Source organism: Diaphorina citri, unplaced genomic scaffold (assembly GCF_000475195.1).
Source record: "Diaphorina citri unplaced genomic scaffold, Diaci psyllid genome assembly version 1.1 scaffold239, whole genome shotgun sequence".
NCBI lineage: Eukaryota > Metazoa > Arthropoda > Insecta > Hemiptera > Psyllidae > Diaphorina > Diaphorina citri.
Genome location: NW_007377676.1, coordinates 50,834 through 69,801, shown reverse-complemented (window position 1 = coordinate 69,801; position 18,968 = coordinate 50,834). Strand labels below are relative to the sequence as shown.

Here is an 18,968-nt window from a genome sequence, read left to right as displayed (position 1 = left end):
GGTGATTTCAGTTTACCGGTTTTGATTTTTCACACAAACCTAAATATTCTCGGGACTTGACGTCGCGTCACCAAAGGAAGAGGATTGAATATTTTGGGTAATAATTCATAGTACTTTCTCACTTGGGTAATCAGCAACACCTATTTTACTTTCTGAAATAATTATTCTCAGTTTCTGGTTTAATCCGTTTAACGAGAATAGAGCGCAAGCGTAGATCACCAAAGGATCTCTGCAGAAGTGTTCTGAAAGCCCTTGAGATTCTCCAGAATGCGACATTGAGACAGCCTCCAAAGGGTCATATGGCCTCAGCTTCTTTAAAAGCTAATTGACTTTCCCTTTGATTTCAGTGTGACGAAAGCTTGAGCAGTGGAAGTCTCGGAGGTCGAAGTCTGAGTCCAACCAGGTCAGATGCCTCCACGGAATCACCTCCATTAGCTTCTGTTATGCCTCCTCCAAGACCCGGCAGAAAACGCAGGCCCGCCCCCAAGCCTCCACAACTTCAGTCACAAACCGTGAGTGTACAACTTTCTAAGAATAAGTTAGTATATTTTGAATGTCCCCATAACCAAAACAATTCAACGAATGTGATGATGAACATAGTGAAAATTAGGAAAAAATAAATGTTATAATAACTACTAGCTACCAATAAATTAGTGAATTTTTGATTTTGAAGAACTTTCCGACATTCCAGAAATTATTCCTACCATGATTTCCCTACTTTGGGAGCCTCAGACTCAGAAACAAATTCCTAGAAATAAAATTCAGAAATCACACTCGAACCTAGAAAATACAGACAAAAAAATGGACTATTAAAGCACTCGCAGGTAGTAGGTATCTAGTACCTATGGCCTATGGTGAGTGACTGCTTAGGCATTAGGTAGGTATAAGTTGAAAAGTGACTGGCTAAGCACTACCTACGAGTAGGTAGGTATGTGTCTGGTGATTGTTCTACCAGTGGTGCCCATGAAGAAAACAGTGAGGTATCTTCTTCATCGGTAATTATAATTAGCATTCAATCAGGTGCTGGTTTGATTGTCAGGGCCACGGTAGAATATACCCATGGAATATCAATTAGAAAATGATATTCTATGATATCATAGGATCTTCACTCGCTTCTTTGTAACACATCACACATTATCATGATTACAGTGATGCTTGGAAGGTATTGGTTCATAAGTATTATTGGTTCATGAGTATTATTAGTTCATAATTTTCATCATTGTTGCAAATGTTGCAATGGTGAAACTCGTATGTGGAAAAAGAATAGGAAGTGATGAGTTTTCTTCAGGGTGGATTGAATTGAATTCTTGTAAATTTGAATATTGAATTGAATAATTGGATATTTTTAACAGAGAGCAGGTACCTTGACCGTATCCTCCTTAGGTTGAGGGAATTTGAAAAAAGGAAAAATAAAAGTATTTAATGGTGGATTTCACCAACCTTCTTTTTAGCAGCCTGTTGGCTTAACAGCTCTGTTAAGCCTATACCTACAGATCAAATGGAACTTAACAAGCTTCTAGTTTAACAGGCCTTCTAGGGACTGAAAAAATACTTGTGAAATCCACCCTAAGCCTAATGAAAATCTCTATGTTTCCTTGACGATACATCAAGAGTTGGTCTAGTTTTCCTGTGAGAAGCCTTCCAAGAGAAAGATCTCAACTGTGATCAATTAGAGAATACCTGCACACACGATGACCTAAAGGAAGCCAACCAGAGAGCTGTTCAAGTTGCAAACTTTTGGAAGTTCAAAATTTAAAGGTGGTTCCGGAAACGGAAAGTAAGTAAGTAAGAGTTGGTCAGCAGTGTTCAATCCGTCACCCGTATATGCAAGCCATGCTCGTCGTGGTTTAACCTGACAATGTTTCTATGTTTCAGAGTGTCAGTAGCAGTAACTCGGATTCACATTACTTGATTTCACACTCACGGAATAGTTCTGACAGTAGCGGTTATCATGAGGCATCCCTGCTAAGTGAGAGTCCAGAGAGTAACAGGTAAGTTTTCCAAATTTTCAAGGCTCGTCGCACATTGGAATCATAGGGCCTAACAAGTCTGTAGAATAGAATAGACTAGTAACAGGTAAATCACATATCGGAGGGTTCCTGAGGGACGCAGAATTTGTAATAGACTTACAAAATAACCTCCTTTTGGGCCAAAAACCTTTTTACCACCACGTAAACAGATAACTTGATAAAAAAAGATGCAGGGAGATTTTTCTAACCTTCAAGTCTCCTAGGAATATGAAAAAAGGAAGCCAACCAGAGAGCTGTTCAAGTTGCAAACTTTTGGAAGTTCAAGATTTAAAGGTGGTTCCGGAAACGGAAAGTAAGTAAGAGTTGGTCAGCAGTGTTCAATCCGTCACCCGTATATGCATCCATGCTCGTCGTGGTTTAACCTGACAATGTTTCTATGTTTCAGAGTGTCAGTAGCAGTAACTCGGATTCACATTACTTGATTTCACACTCACGGAATAGTTCTGACAGTAGCGGTTATCATGAGGCATCCCTGCTAAGTGAGAGTCCAGAGAGTAACAGGTAAGTTTTCCAAATTTTCAAGGCTCGTCGCACATTGGAATCGTAGGGCCTAACAAGTCTGTAGAATAGAATAGACTAGTAACAGGTAAATCACATATCGGAGGGTTCCTAAGGGACTCAAAATTTGTAATAGACTTACAAAATAACCTACTTTTGGGCCAAAAACCTTTTTGCCACCACGTAAACAGATAACTTGATAAAAAAAGATGCAGGGAGATTTTTCTAACCTTCAAGTCTCCTAGGAATATGAAGACCTACCAGATTTTTATCTTGATATAATTCCGAGCGTTGTCGTTTTTCTTACATTTAATAAAAACCCACCGTTTCGATTAAATTTCCCACGGGATCGTAGAAAGTATCGTGAAAAATGAGAAGGGGGAGGTGAAAATTTGGCATTGTACAAGTTCATCTAGACAGGTAGTTTGTACCTTATTATGAAGTTAACATGAATTAAGGGATTCATGAAGCTTTCTCAACAAAGTTTCCCGGCTGATGGAAAATGGTGCTTTTATGGTTAAATTCTTTTGAGAAATATAAATTTTAATTAGATAAAACTTCTGAAAGATTTTATTTTTTTAATTTTGCAAAAAGTTTAAACAAATATTCAGAAAAAAAAGAAAAGGAAAAATTCCATTTTACCCAAAGGACCTCTCGTACTCCGACCTAAACTTAACCTACCTACGCAATAAAAGAGGCAAGGGTCTCCAATTCTCCGAAGTAATTCGTCAAATTCCTCAGTAAGTGAGTACAAGTATTCCTGGAAGACTTTCTCATGATCGCTTCCCACATCTCTTGTAAACCTTTCAGTAGTAGAGAATTTCGTAGGTCACAATTCTTTCTATACTCTTGAAAAGTTTTTCTAATGTACCTACAGCTACAGTTTCTAATCATTATTCTTACTCTCAAGTCATTTACCTTCTCTTCTCTAACACCTACATGTACTGACTTTACTTATCTCGAACTTCTAATTTGAACTTTATGAAGGATTGCAACGTCCATAATTCATTTTCAAGAACCTAAATTTTGTACTTTTTTATGAGCTCTACTAGCGTGCTTAAAAAGTTTTATTAAAGCTTGAACAAGTTTTAAACAATTTTAATTAAGAACCTATATTATAAAAACATAGCCTTTCCAAATATAGGTACGTACCTATTATTATGAAGTGTTTTGTAGGTATCTATTATTTTATGTTTGTGTAATGGCAAATAAAAAAACTCCAGTCTGCCTCATTATGTTCACATTTTTCGCAAGGTATTCAAATAGTTCTAATGAATTGTTCATATTCCTGACGTTGCACACTTTCGTAAAAATTTAAAACCCTCCTCTTGTAAATACTGTTGCCTAAATTCTGACCCACTACCCCTTCGTACATTGTGTAAATATGTAAATACCTAATTGAAACATTTGTTTTTACCTTGTTCTTAAACTTTAGAATGTTGTAGTAGCATTCCCTTTAGTAAAGTCCCTCAACCAAAGCCACGAACAAAGCTCTTTAATGCTGACTGCGAAATTCCCAAAGTCAAAAGAAGAGCACCTAGTCCTCCAAAGAGAATGAAACTTGATAGTCTGAGTCATGATACCAAAGATGTTGAAACTTCCGAGCCAAACCAAAGTCTGGAGGAAACGAAGGACCCTTCCCTTGCATGTGAACCAGGTGTGCATGGTTTATTTTATCTTCTGTACATTATGGTTTATTTCCAAGAATTTTAACAATAGGCAGTTTGATCGACATAAAGTTATCGGTGTCGATAAAGATGTAACCAATGCAACTTCACGATTATAGTTGACATCTCCTATTCTATATCGTACGCAAATTTTACATACTACTTTTTGCCTAGTTGAAACAGCCTTACCATGGTCAGATAATTATCACTTATCAGTACTGATAACTTTTATGTTAACTTGTCCAATAACAAGTCTTAACAGTCGGTAATCAACATCTCAAGCTGGGGTTTTTACAAAATTTCAAAGATTTCCAAGAATTTTAACAATAGGCAGTTTGATCGACATAAAGTTATCGGTGTCGATAAAGATGTAACCAATGCAACTTCACGATTATAATTGACATCTCCTATTCTATATCGTACGCAAATTTTACATACTACTTTCTGCCTTGTTGAAACAGCCTTACCATGGTTAGATAATTATCACTTATCAGTACTGATAACTTTTATGTTAAATTGTCCAATAACAAGTCTTAACAGTCGGTAATCAACATCTCAAGCTGGGGTTTTTACAAAATTTCAAAGGAGTAACTCTCCGAAATATAATAACTTCCCTTTTAGTACAGCAAATGAAGACTCAAAAGTGTTTCGAATCTCGTCATAACGTATGACCTGAATGATTCTTCATTTGCTGGACTGTAATTTGGTGTGGTTTATAGGACACTGAGTTTATCAATTTCGATTATAAGTAATCTTTTTAAGAGTATTGTCTCTTTAAAAATACAAACTCTGCTAGGTATGGATTAAGGTATGATATTTTGGTTGCGGGCTAAGGAGTGACTTTATAATTTTTAAATAATTCCAGACACATATTTCATCGAAATTCTATAATTTTCTGAGAAACATCTTTGGTGGGGGGGTTTTTGCGGAGAGAGGGGGGGGGGGGGGGGGCGGCACGTACTCGAATCCCAACTGAAGCATAAAAATTTACCCTCATTTTGAAATCTTGGACACAACAAATATTTATCTTCGTTCATTTTAATTTCATTATACCTAAATTTACTTTTAATTATTTAACCTAAATTAATTGTTATTTAGTGGATTGGAACACATCACATGCTGATGGCGCACTTATCAAAGGTCCAGGTTTACCTTGCCTTAGGATCAATTTAATTTCAAGAAAACATAGACTGAAAAGTTTGTAATCAATCAAACAACAAGTTGAGAAAATAAATATCTAAATAAAAATATTTTTAGTCATATTGTTTTTCATATTACATTTTTTTCATTATTATTTTTAGTTTACCGGACTCGCTTCCAAGACGAAGTAAATTGTCTCACCACTCCAGCAACACCAACCTTCCGGCTAAATTCAAAATGAGTCAGTCTTGTTCTAATCTGAACTCTGCAAGCACAGGACTTTCCCTGTACAAGAAGTCCAACATTTCTTCCTCTTCTGTGTCCCTTTCGTCAGCGGCAGGTAAATAAGGAATTCATTAAAACTATGAGGTTGTCCTCTCCGTATAATCTATGTAAACCTGTGAAGAGTATAGCACATTGCATACACAAACAGTTTCCAGGCATTCATAAGATTTTGCATCAAGTATTTTGTGATCGTTTGGTGTAGGTATGTAGATATCAAGGATATTACAGATGAATGAATAGGGATGTTTATGTTTGGTGATTGGAAAAGGGAAGTGCCTTTTAAATATCGCACCTATCTCGCTTAATAACGATGTAAACTCAATTAAAACTATTAAAACTCTAGAGCAGCGACATAAGTAAACAATTTTTAATTGACTTAATAAGTTAGTTTATTATTATTATTCTTCTCGTTTCCCTTTCTCCTTTGTCATTTTTCCACCCCTTTCCACTCTTCCCATTTTCCCTTTTTCTTTTATCTTTCTCCTTTGAATCCATTAAACCTTTATATTTGAGTGAGCTTTAAAAAATACATTTTATCATTATTGTTTTATAGATTTTTTTTTTGTCTGAATCGTTTGAGCTCTTTAATAGATTTAAAACACCCCCATTTAATTCAATTTTCCCATTTAGGGGGAACCTATATTGAGGTCTTTAGCTTTAAGGTTAATTGACCTCATTCAATTTCTGATTCGTATGGGGAAAAAAGTGTATAACGAATGAGGAAAGTTGCATGAAACATTATGAACATTTATTTTTTATTAAAGCATTAAATTTGCATAATGTACTCCTATATTACATACAATTACCTAGACTAGACAAGTTTAAATTTATCTAGAACAACTTTGGCATGGAGGGATTTCGTCTGATAATCGGGGGGGCACGTACTCGAATTCCAACTGAAGCATAAAAATTTACCCTCATATTGAAATCTTTAACACAACAAATATTTATCTCCGTTCATTTTAATTTCATTATACCTAAATTTACTTTTAATTATTTACCTAAATTAATTGTTATTTAGTGGATTGGAACACATCACATGCTGAAGGCGCACTTATCAAAGGTCCAGGTTTACCTTGCCTTAGGATCAATTTAATTTCAAGAAAACATAGACTGGAAAGTTTGTAATTAATCAAACAACAAGTTGAGAAAATAAATATCTAGAAATAAAAATAATTTTAGTCATATTGTTTTTCATATTACATTTTTTTCATTATTATTTTTAGTTTACCGGACTCGCTTCCAAGACGAAGTAAATTGTCTCACCACTCCAGCAACACCAACCTTCCGGCTAAATTCAAAATGAGTCAGTCTTGTTCTAATCTGAACTCTGCAAGCACAGGACTTTCCCTGTACAAGAAGTCCAACATTTCTTCCTCTTCTGTGTCCCTTTCGTCAGCGGCAGGTAAATAAGGAATTCATTAAAACTATGAGGTTGTCCTCTCCGTATAATCTATGTAAACCTGTGAAGAGTATAGCACATTGCATACACAAACAGTTTCCAGGCATTCATAAGATTTTGCATCAAGTATTTTGTGATCGTTTGGTGTAGGTATGTAGATATCAAGGATATTACAGATGAATGAATAGGGATGTTTATGTTTGGTGATTGGAAAAGGGAAGTGCCTTTTAAATATCGCACCTATCTCGCTTAATAACGATGTAAACTCAATTAAAACTATTAAAACTCTAGAGCAGCGACATAAGTAAACAATTTTTAATTGACTTAATAAGTTAGTTTAAAACTTACTCATTTCCACATTTTAATGTACTTTACAGTTCGCAAAAAGAAGCCCGCTCCATTACCTCCCTCATCACACACGAAAATGTCAGCCTTACCCGAAGAAAAAACTCAAACACTCAAGTCAAACAAAGTTATGAGTTTTGACATGGAGGAAGAAATGAAACAAAAGTCAGCCACCCTTCCAAGTAGTTTTCCTTCACCCCCAGTGCACCGTAGAGATGTAGAACTCCCTCCCTCCTCCTCCCCCACTCCCCCTACAGGTATGTCTAGCTCTGATGAAGATACTGTTGTTGACTTCCCAGTAGACCATTTTAATTTTACCTACGAAGACCGTTTCACTTCAGGATTAATTAGTCCGGATTCCCAGAAGTTATTGGATGACATTATACCTCCTACGTCTGAAATAGTTGCCATTAAAAGTCCCAAACGAGAGATTCAGAGAGGGGAAAATTCGGGTTTACAGTTCAATACTTTCAAACAAATTCAGAAGTCGCCTAGTGAAAATCATTTAAATTTGGATACAAGTACAGGGTTATATGAAAGTCGGTCTCGATCCAGGAGTCCTTCTCGAGATAGATCCCCCTTACTCAAACTCAAACAAGTTAACTGTCCTCAAATAGATCCCACACAAATACCTTCCCCAATCAACGGGCAAAGAATTTCAAAATCGCAATCGTCTTTGGGATTTCACGAAAAATCCGCACGCGGAAATTCAGATAACAATGAAGTTTTACAATTTTCTAAAATTCCACCCGTATTTCTGTTCGGGAATAATCCAGGTTTACCCGATATCATTGTCGATGACGTTGACTTGGGATTAGATGTGTCAAATAAAAATGTAGAACAGTTCAACTTTTTTGAGCCACCACCCCCTTATCTGTCAAACTTTAACAGAACGGAATCCAATGAATCCTGGACAGGTTTTCTAAGTAAACTTGAAACTATCCTGTCGAACAAAACGGAAGAGTATGTATGAGGAATTGTGCAGTGACAGTCTCTTCAATTTTATCTGTAAATATCCCTTGTAAACCTTTATTCCCACATCTCTTGTAAACCTTTCAGTAGTAGAGAATTTCGTAGGTCACAATTCTTTCTATACTCTTGAAAAGTTTTTCTAATGTACAGTTTCTAATCATTATTCTTACTCTCAAGTCATTTACCTTCTCTTCTCTAACACCTACATGTACTGACTTTACTTATCTCGAACTTCTAATTTGAACTTTATGAAGGATTGCAACGTCCATAATTCATTTTCAAGAACCTAAATTTTGTACTTTTTTATGAGCTCTACTAGCGTGCTTAAAAAGTTTTATTAAAGCTTGAACAAGTTTTAAACAATTTTAATTAAGTACCTATATTATAAAAACATAGCCTTTCCAAATATAGGTACGTACCTATTATTATGGAGTGTTTTGTAGGTATCTATTATTTTATGTTTGTGTAATGGCAAATAAAAAAACTCCAGTCTGCCTCATTATGTTCACATTTTTCCCAAGGTATTCAAATAGTTCTAATGAATTGTTCATATTCCTGACGTTGCACACTTTCGTAAAAAATTGAAACCCTCCTCTTGTAAATACTGTTGCCTAAATTCTGACCCCCTACCCCTTCGTACATTGTGTAAATAATTATGTAAATACCTAATTGAAACATTTGTTTTTACCTTGTTCTTAAACTTTAGAATGTTGTAGTAGCATTCCCTTTAGTAAAGTCCCTCAACCAAAGCCACGAACAAAGCTCTTTAATGCTGACTGCGAAATTCCCAAAGTCAAAAGAAGAGCACCTAGTCCTCCAAAGAGAATGAAACTTGATAGTCTGAGTCATGATACCAAAGATGTTGAAACTTCCGAGCCAAACCAAAGTCTGGAGGAAACGAAGGACCCTTCCCTTGCATGTGAACCAGGTGTGCATGGTTTATTTTATCTTCTGTACATTATGGTTTATTTCCAAGAATTTTAACAATAGGCAGTTTGATCGACATAAAGTTATCGGTGTCGATAAAGATGTAACCAATGCAACTTCACGATTATAGTTGACATCTCCTATTCTATATCGTACGCAAATTTTACATACTACTTTTTGCCTAGTTGAAACAGCCTTACCATGGTCAGATAATTATCACTTATCAGTACTGATAACTTTTATGTTAACTTGTCCAATAACAAGTCTTAACAGTCGGTAATCAACATCTCAAGCTGGGGTTTTTACAAAATTTCAAAGAAGTAACTCTCCGAAATATAATAACTTCCCTTTTAGTACAGCAAATGAAGACTCAAAAGTGTTTCGAATCTCGTCATAACGTAAGACCTGAATGATTCTTCATTTGCTGGACTATAATTTGGTGTGGTTTATAGGACACTGAGTTTATCAATTTCGATTATAAGTAATCTTTTTAAGAGTATTGTCGATGTGTAAATACAAACTCTGCTAGGTATGGATTAAGGTATGATATTTTGGTTGCGGGCTAAGGAGTGACTTTATAATTTTTAAATAATTCCAGACACATATTTCATCGAAATTCTTTGTACAGAGCTACTTGCATGTAAATTAAACACGTAATGTGAGTCTTTGATAGTTTTTTCTGCCGGTATAATAATCTTGTTCTCCCACACAGCCTACAGTTTCAAGAGGTAATAATAAACAATAATAATAATAATAATAATAATAATAATAATAATAATAATAATAATAATAATAATAATAATAATAATAATAATAATAATAATAATAAAGAATGTGTTATAAAAAGGTAAAAATCTTTCAGGTGTTCATAATAACTTTAATAATTCATCATCCTGTACTTGATACTCTCTATTTCAACTAATTTTAAATTTAATATCTTCAGGCGAATCTGTCATACTCATGCAAATAATTTCGACATGGTTATTATAAATATGACATTGTCAGAATACAATTCTGATAATCCCCTAATACTTATGTATACGAGTAGCTGCCAATCGTTTTATGTCACTTTAATAACATAAATATTGATGTCCTTAGTCCTCTTGATATGTCTATCGAGTTTACTCGTAAGGATATTTTAATATAACGAACTTTCAATAGCTAATTTACTTTTAGAGAACATGTTAAATTGGTTTAATGGGAAAATAATTTCCATTTGGACAAAAGCTTGAAAAAATATGACGTCAGATTTTGTCTCTATGAAACATGTGGGAATTGTGGGACAATGTGTTTGTATACAGAGAATACCTACTCAATAAAATACATGGTACCGTCTAAGAATATTTTTAAAATTCTTTAAAAACAAGAATATTCCTTATAATTGTCTAAAGCAAAATATCGTCTACTTTGAGTATTTTGCTCACCACTTCAATTTTTGTTCCTTCGTAGAGGATATCTGTGGCTTTCATTTAAGTGAGATATCGTTTCTGAAACTCAAAGCTTTGTGTGTTCACACAGTAGGAAACAACAATCTAAAATGTAGCTCAGAGGAAAATTCCTTTTCCATTGAACGTGCTTTACAGTGTTTGTTTTTAGGGGCGCTGTTTGACATTTTTTTTTTTTTTTTTTTTTTTTTTTAGGAAAAAAAAAATCTTAAAAAACCACTTGCTATGTCAATAATTTTAATTTCCGTCCTAGAATATTTTTCTTCTTCTGGGGATGTAGGCAGATATAGAAAATAATAGAAATTCGGTCATGTTCATGTTAGCAGTTGTGGAACTAAGCTTTTTCTCTCGATTCAATTTAAAATAGAGTAAATTAAAAAAAAAAAAGACAAGAGAAGTAACAGGCAGTCAAGTCTTAATACCAACGTAAACATTGTACAAAGTGGGTCTTGATCCTATTCTTGTAATACTTCTTTTTTCTTGCCTTCTCTTTTATTTTTACAACCGCATGTCAGTCGGGCTTTTGTAATATTATAAAAGCCAATAAAATTGTTTCATGATAATTTTCCTTCTTTCTAGGTAACAATGCTCAAGAAAGCTTCAGCACTGAATTTAAGCTAGACGATGAGATTGATAGGATTTTCCATAATGCTACGAAAGACTACGAGACGCCATCTTTAACCTACACAGAAGTCAATGAAGAACCGGAAAGCTTACAGTGGGAATATAAGCTTCCTGATCCACCAACTGCTTTCCGAGACATGAATAACTCCTCCCCCACCTTGACGGAGTTTGACACAGTAACCATTAGCAATCTAACGGAAATAGTTAGCAAGAACCCATTGGAAAATAACCTAGTCATACATACAGAAACTTCCAATGGTATCTGTGTCAATGATGAGATATCACCAAAACCTAAGAAATTTGCCAATGAAATGATAGTTAGTGTTACGATTGAAAATGATTACAAGAAATATAAACCTGATGATGAGGGCTCGGATAGTAAACAGAACTCAATGGGCAATGACTCTGGACTTGAGTTAGATGATGCATCAAGTAAGATATACGAAAATAATAATCAAAAGAATGAAGTACAGAACAGGTTCAATGATGGATTAGAGACCATACCTCGAAGAGAAACGAATAATAATCATATTTATAGTAGGCTGAAACAAGTCAATGGTTTAGATATGGTAGATGATGGTGCAAGAGAAGAATGTTGTGTCAGTAATAGGCAGTATCAGCAAACTAAAGATAATAATTCAAATGAAAAACTGCAAGAGAAATATTCTGAACAAAACAGTCAGATAATACCACAAGAAGCCAAAATGATAAATGATTATGATAATGCTGACTTCAGGAAACCCCTCTCTTGCAAGGAGTCATCTCTTGAAAGTGCTAGTGAAGAAGTTAATGTTGGTTCAAAGAAACATTCAGACGTAAGAAATGAAACTAACAATGAACCCAAAAGTAATCCGATTGTAAGCACTGTGAACAAAAATAATAAAGAACGAGGCTGCAAAGATATAATCAATAAGAGGGATGAGGATAAGAAAGAAAGCAAAGTGACAGATACTAAATCCGCTGTCATAAATGAGTTGTCAAGTTTTATAAATGAAAGTAAAGTGGGTGTGCGAGAGTTAGCAACCTTAATCAATGATAAAAACTCACGAACAGCTAAACCCAAGTCCAGTGGAAATCCTACAAGTAGTTTGATAAATTTCAAAATTTCCACTTATGAAAATATAAAGAGACCGATCAGTATTTATTGCGATGATTCAGTTGTTGTCGCTTCCAAACCAAAGGATGAAAAACCAAAAACCAATATTCCCAAAATCAATAGGCATAATTCTCTAAGTCAGTATGATAGGCCGGATATGTCCTCTGCAATGAAACGATCATCTTCTTATATTTCTTTGCTATCCAATCCTGTGAAATTCAATCTACAAAAGTTCGATAAATTCTTTTCTTCGTCTTGTGAGAACTTGGAAGCTCCTAGTAATCTACGTAGAACCTCCAGTGAACTCAGTATTGACAAGGGTAAGTCTCTCAGCATAAATATTCTGCTTCACGCTTTTTTTATGAAATGATAGGTAGGTAATCCTTTCTCTCGAATTCACAAAATGAAAAAAATAATTTTTATTCGACTTTGATTTTGAAATAGACTTTGAGCATACAGAAGGACTAATCCCTTCGGAAACGTACATTCCAATTTTCTCTCAAGATCAAAGGAATTTTATATAAGTACAAAATGTTTGGAACGAAATAATTGCCAGGCATGCACATAGGTGTATAGAAAGTGTACCTCTCTATAAGTTCTTTCAAAAGGCCTAGATTGTTTTTTGTCCTAGATTGTTTTTTGTGAGGATTTACAAGTACGAGTTAGTGATTTCCAGTTTTAATTGTACCTTTTGTAAATAATACCTAAGGGATGGTAAGTGACTAAGTGGGCACATACCTCAGTATAACAGAAACATAAAAATAATACCATCTACGGACGTAATTACCTAGTTCATTGGTGGAAATAATAATTTCCATGACAAAAAGCCTGAAAATTTCAAAGTCCGGCCACAATAAATCCCTCGCGATTCTCTACTAGTCTACTTGATTGATTGATTGATTGATTGATTGATTGATTGATTGATTGATTGATTGATTGATTGATTGATTGATTGATTGATTGATTGATTGATTGATTGATTGATTGATTGATTGATTGATTGATTGATTGATTGATTGATTGATTGATTGATTGATTGATTGATTGATTGATTGATTGATTGATTGATTGATTGATTGATTGATTGATTGATTGATTGATTGATTGATTGATTGATTGATTGATTGATTGATTGATTGATTGATTGATTGATTGATTGATTGATTGATTGATTGATTGATTGATTGATTGATTGATTGATTGATTGATTGATTGATTGATTGATTGATTGATTGATTGATTGATTGATTAACAAATCAACGGGTAAGACCCATGTATTGCTTGCTGATCGCAATTTTATTCTACTTTTTCATCCCTGTGGTATTCTTTCTGAGCACATTCCTGAAGCAAATCTAAATTTGCAACATACCAACGTGCCACAGCAGAGGTGAAAATTTCTCCAACATTTCGAAGTTAATCTAACGTAGGTATGAAGTATACCCCACATTAATCCAAAAGTACATATAAAAATACATTATTCAAAACTTTAATTTTACTTCATCCTAATGAAGCGTACTTTTGTATATTAAATTCTGAGAGAAGTAAAAGTGGAAAAACATTTGAAAGGAAACTATTATTATTATTTCTTTCTCTCATAACATTGCAAAATTTACCTTTGTTTGTTGGATGGCTCAACGTGTACCACATTACACGAGGGTATTTGCAATTGCTACCTACATTGAAAGTTGACATAATATAATAATACTTTACGAAATAGATCTTGCCCTCGCATCCAAGTTCTCTACATTACACGAGGGTATTTGCAAATGCTACCTACATTGAAAGTTGACATAATATAATAATACTTTACGAAATAGATCTTGCCCTCGCATTCAGGTTCTCTTTGTTTTCATTCCCAAATGGGCACCCTTTGGCTGTGAATTATTTTTAATCTAAAAGTATGTACCACGAAAAATAATCTACCTTATGTGGGAGTGAGATCTTTCATGTTATTTAATTCGAGTCTTTCAAGGCAAAAAAATTACTTTTTTAGAATCGCTTAATTTTCTAAGATGATGTAATCTAACCAGGTCTCTATGTTTTCATTCCCAAATGGGCACCCTTTGGCTGTGAATTATTTTTAATCTAAAAGTATGTACCACGAAAAATAATCTACCTTAAGTGGGAGTGAGCTCTTTCATGTTATTTAATTCGAGTCTTTCAAGGCAAAAAAATGATTTTTTTAGAATCGCTTAGTTTTCCAAGATGAAGTAATCTAACCAGGTACCTATATCTAGGTAAATTTCAAGGGAGAGGTAATATTTTTCAGAGTAATACCTTCCACATTCTCACTGACAAAACGTAATGTTAAAGAATAATTTACTTTACCTGTGACACAAACTCGGTAAAAAAAATTCAAAGTAATGGAAAGACGAGTGAGAACTTGCGGAGGTGTCAAAAAATGTATGATATAAAATTTCAAGGGAGAGGTAATATTTTTCAGAGTAATACCTTCCACATTCTCACTGACAAAACGTAATGTTAAAGAATAATTTACTTTATCTGTGACACAAACTCGGTAAAATGAAATTTCAAAGTAATGGAAAGACGAGTGAGAACTTGCGGAGGTGTCAAAAAATGTATGATATGAGAGAGAGTTTGCTAAATATATTCAGTCATGACAGATGATATGCTAGAGTTAACTAAATATCCAGTCATGAGAGTTATGACAGAATGAAGGGTTAAGATGATGAATTTTACTTTTTTTCCCCTTGACAAAATATTAGTCGGTAACTTGGCGTGCAATAAAAAGAAAATTGTTTTAAAAATTCTCTTCTAATATCACATCATCAAGCAAATTCTCTTGAAATTTATTTTATCTTTAAAAATTTCTTTTTACAGAAAATAATTCAATTATCAAACTGAAAGAAAGTCGCAAAGAGGTTCTTTGGAAACGGAGTGCTCAAAATATGAGCGAGCTTCAGTCTCTACAGGTAAGGAACAGATTTCAGTCTGTCATTTGTTGTTTACATGGACATGTTCTTCCCATGTGTCATTTACCATTTACATAAACATAAATATGTTTGCATACGTCTACTGTTTTATTTGTTTACTCGAACTTAAACAAGGTGCTTCCTAATGTCACATTGACTTTCCTATTGACAATTTGCCACGAAAATTCCCTGTAATACTAAGTTCTTACTAACATTTATTTATTACAATAATATACGGACGAACTCTTGAAGTGTTAGGTGGCTAATACTTTGCCTGCTCCAAAACATCGCCAGGAAACGAAGCCAATAACTTAGATTGTTTTTTGACGATCAAATTTTCCGAGAAAGCCCAAAATATTCCAAAGCGGCGTGCAATAAAAAAGAAAATTGTTTTAAAAATTCTCTTCTAATATCACATCATCAAGCAAATTCTCTTGAAATTTATTTTATCTTTAAAAATTTCTTTTTACAGAAAATAATTCAATTATCAAACTGAAAGAAAGTCGCAAAGAGGTTCTTTGGAAACGGAGTGCTCAAAATATGAGCGAGCTTCAGTCTCTACAGGTAAGGAACAGATTTCAGTCTGTCATTTGTTGTTTACATGGACATGTTCTTCCCATGTGTCATTTACCATTTACATAAACATAAATATGTTTGCATACGTCTACTGTTTTATTTGTTTACTCGATCTTAAACAAGGTGCCTCCTAATGTCACATTGACTTTCCTATTGACAATTTGCCACGAAAATTCCCTGGAATACTAAGTTCTTACTAAGATTTATTTATTACAATAATATACGGACGAACTCTTGAAGTGTTAGGTGGCAAATACTTTGCCTGCTCCAAAACATCGCCAGGAAACGAAGCCAATAACTTAGATTGTTATTTGACGATCAAATTTTCCGAGAAAGCCCAAAATATTCCAAAGCAATCATATAGGTACCATTTGGCTGTAATCTGATAAATTTGTGTAGGCGGGGGAAATTTTGGACGGTTCATCCTTCATTAATATTTTTTCGCCACATGCCTTTTCTGTGCCGTGTGTGTTATGTAAATGTATCTCTCATTGGTAAAAACGTATACCTATTCGTGCATATTTTGTGCTCACAGTCAATATTAGTGGTAAGCCAAAAAGTATAGGTTACATTTCAAGTTCTTTTCAACGTTATTATTAAAATCGAATAATACCAACCTCGGTGGTGTAGTGGTTAAATTCGAACCTATGTAAATGTATCTCTCATTGGTAAAAACGTATACCTATTCGTGCATATTTTGTGCTCACAGTCAATATTAGTGGTAAGCCAAAAAGGATAGGTTACATTTCAAGTTCTTTTCAACGTTATTATTAAAATCGAATAATACCAACCTCGATGGTGTAGTGGTTAAATTCGAACATAGAGATTGGTGGTTCAAGTATTTTACAATAATGAAATTCAGCGTTTTATACCTACGAGTATTAATTGGAGAACGGCATTTGTTACAAGCAGCCCTGTTTAACACCATTAAACCGTCTTTACCTAGGTGTAATCGAATAATAATATTCTGTTCCTGTTTTTCCTATGAATGTTCCAGGTTTTGAAGACTATTCTACCCCGCCTGAGTGTAGCTGAGGAGACTGGGCTGGAGAAAGAGAACATCATCGAACCAATCGAGTAAGACCTTTTTTAATGACCCTTTTCCCAAATTCTAAGATCTTGTCAGGCCTCAGTGGGGATTTTACCAGTTCAAATGTTTATGTGTCCCCACTTGCTACTCGCTACAAGAACAGATGATGTATGAAAGTTACAAAACAGGTGATGATGGGTTATTTTTATTTTTGTCTTGTTTCAGATCGGAACCAGAACCCAAGAAAGAAGAAGCCATACCAAAAGAAGAATCCAAGGCACCCAAGCAAGAAAAGGATGTAACGAGAAGGTATTCCTACCAAGGAACGCCTGACGTCAATTTCGCAACCTGGAACGAACGACCGAAAGTTAAAGTCAATATCAAGACCGATAAAGATTATAAGATAGGTAGCAAATTTGAGAGTAAACTGAAAACAAATGCTCTTGTCAATAATTTCAAACCTAGTGTAAATAACAATTTTAATCATGTAAATGATGTTGTGAATGGAGTTCCACCGTCACCTATCAATGGTGTGCAAACACCGGTGGAAAAGAAAGATTTCGCTGAGAAAATAGAGAATAGGAATATCTCAATGAGATTGGTATCTCGAACAAATTCATACAAGAGACCTGTTTCCACAGACTTGTCTCCTCATGCTCCCATAGTAAGAGCAGTCGAACTGAAAAAGCCATTGGCATACATAAACGGTAATGTCACTACAGCACCAAAGGTTACAAGACCCATGTCTTGTTACTTATTTGGTGAAAATGTAGACTGTTACAAAACAAATAACCATGTCACTACAAGGGACATGCTATTAGAGTCAATTAGAAGTTTTGGAAAGAATAGTTTGAAAAAAGTTAATTAGAATTCAATTCATATAAAGTTTAATTCAAAATACATAGCAAAAATAATACTAATATTACCTGAACCTCTTGTGCTTTTCTTGTCCTTTATTCGACTTATCAATTTCAGAGCTTTAGATACCTGCTTATTTTGGATAAATTTTAAATATGAATTTAATAATATTGTGAGTGAAGGTTGTTTCTCGGAACTGAGACTATTTGATTTTATTTCTCAAACTGGTATGCAAAGCTTTTCGAATTCATAGGGATATTTCAAATGAATTTTCGCTGATATGAATTTCAGTATTGTATACTGATTTCGATTTTCCTAGAATAAAGTGCAAATGATTTCATTCGTGGTTGTCTCTCATTTACGTCATAGCCTCGACCTGTAGGCACGTTATGTAGGTGGGAAGATGCTGAAAGAAGCAATAAAAAGGTATAAAGATAAATCAGAAATAAGACCAATGGGGAAAAAAAATATCAGACATTCAATAATTGGAATCAGGTACATTTTATTTCTATAAAAAGAATTCGTAGAACGCACAAAACGTTATGTCTATGTACACTTATCTTGTCCTTTATTCGACTTTTCAATTTCAGAGCTTTAGATACCTGCTTATTTTGGATAAATTTTAAATATGAATTTAATAATATTGTAAGTGAAGGTTGTTTCTCGGAACTGAGACTATTTGATTTTATTTCTCAAACTGGTATGCAAAGCTTTCCGAATTCATAGGGATATTTCAAATGAATTTTCGCTGATATGAATTTCAGTATTGTATACTGATTTCGATTTTCCTAGAATAAAGTGCAAATGATTTCATTCGTGGTTGTCTCTCATTTACGTCGTAGCCTCGACCTGTAGGCACGTTATGTAGGTGGGAAGATGCTGAAAGAAACAATAAAAAGGTATAAAGATAAAAGAAATCAGAATAAGACCAATGGGAAAAAAAAATATCAGACATTCAATAATTGGAATCAGGTACATCCTATTTCTATAAAAAGAATTCGTAGAACGCACAAAACGTTATGGCTATGTACACTATTTCTAACGAAAGTAATTATTATTTTAACAGAGTGGAAGACACTCTTTTAATTTGGACTTAAGCATTAGTAAATTCATTATCATTTTCGCCTTTGAAGATGATGA

The 18,968-nt window shown here is 34.2% G+C and overlaps 1 protein-coding gene across 1 annotated transcript in view; it reads left to right on the top strand.

Annotated features, from left to right (window-relative positions):
- Window positions 1-17,901, top strand: part of LOC103506496 (probable serine/threonine-protein kinase DDB_G0282963) — a 118,625-nt gene extending 100,724 nt beyond the window's left edge. The window contains exons 11-21 of the mRNA XM_026821541.1: window positions 348-512; window positions 1,876-1,991; window positions 5,497-5,675; window positions 5,964-5,976; window positions 6,847-7,025; window positions 7,400-7,624; window positions 9,046-9,267; window positions 11,291-12,751; window positions 15,273-15,364; window positions 16,938-17,017; window positions 17,196-17,901. Coding sequence (XP_026677342.1) covers window positions 348-512; window positions 1,876-1,991; window positions 5,497-5,675; window positions 5,964-5,976; window positions 6,847-7,025; window positions 7,400-7,624; window positions 9,046-9,267; window positions 11,291-12,751; window positions 15,273-15,364; window positions 16,938-17,017; window positions 17,196-17,838 — 3,375 coding nt within the window. The 3' untranslated portion in view covers window positions 17,839-17,901. The remainder of the gene's footprint in view (window positions 1-347; window positions 513-1,875; window positions 1,992-5,496; window positions 5,676-5,963; window positions 5,977-6,846; window positions 7,026-7,399; window positions 7,625-9,045; window positions 9,268-11,290; window positions 12,752-15,272; window positions 15,365-16,937; window positions 17,018-17,195) is intronic.
- Window positions 17,902-18,968: the final 1,067 nt, after the last annotated feature.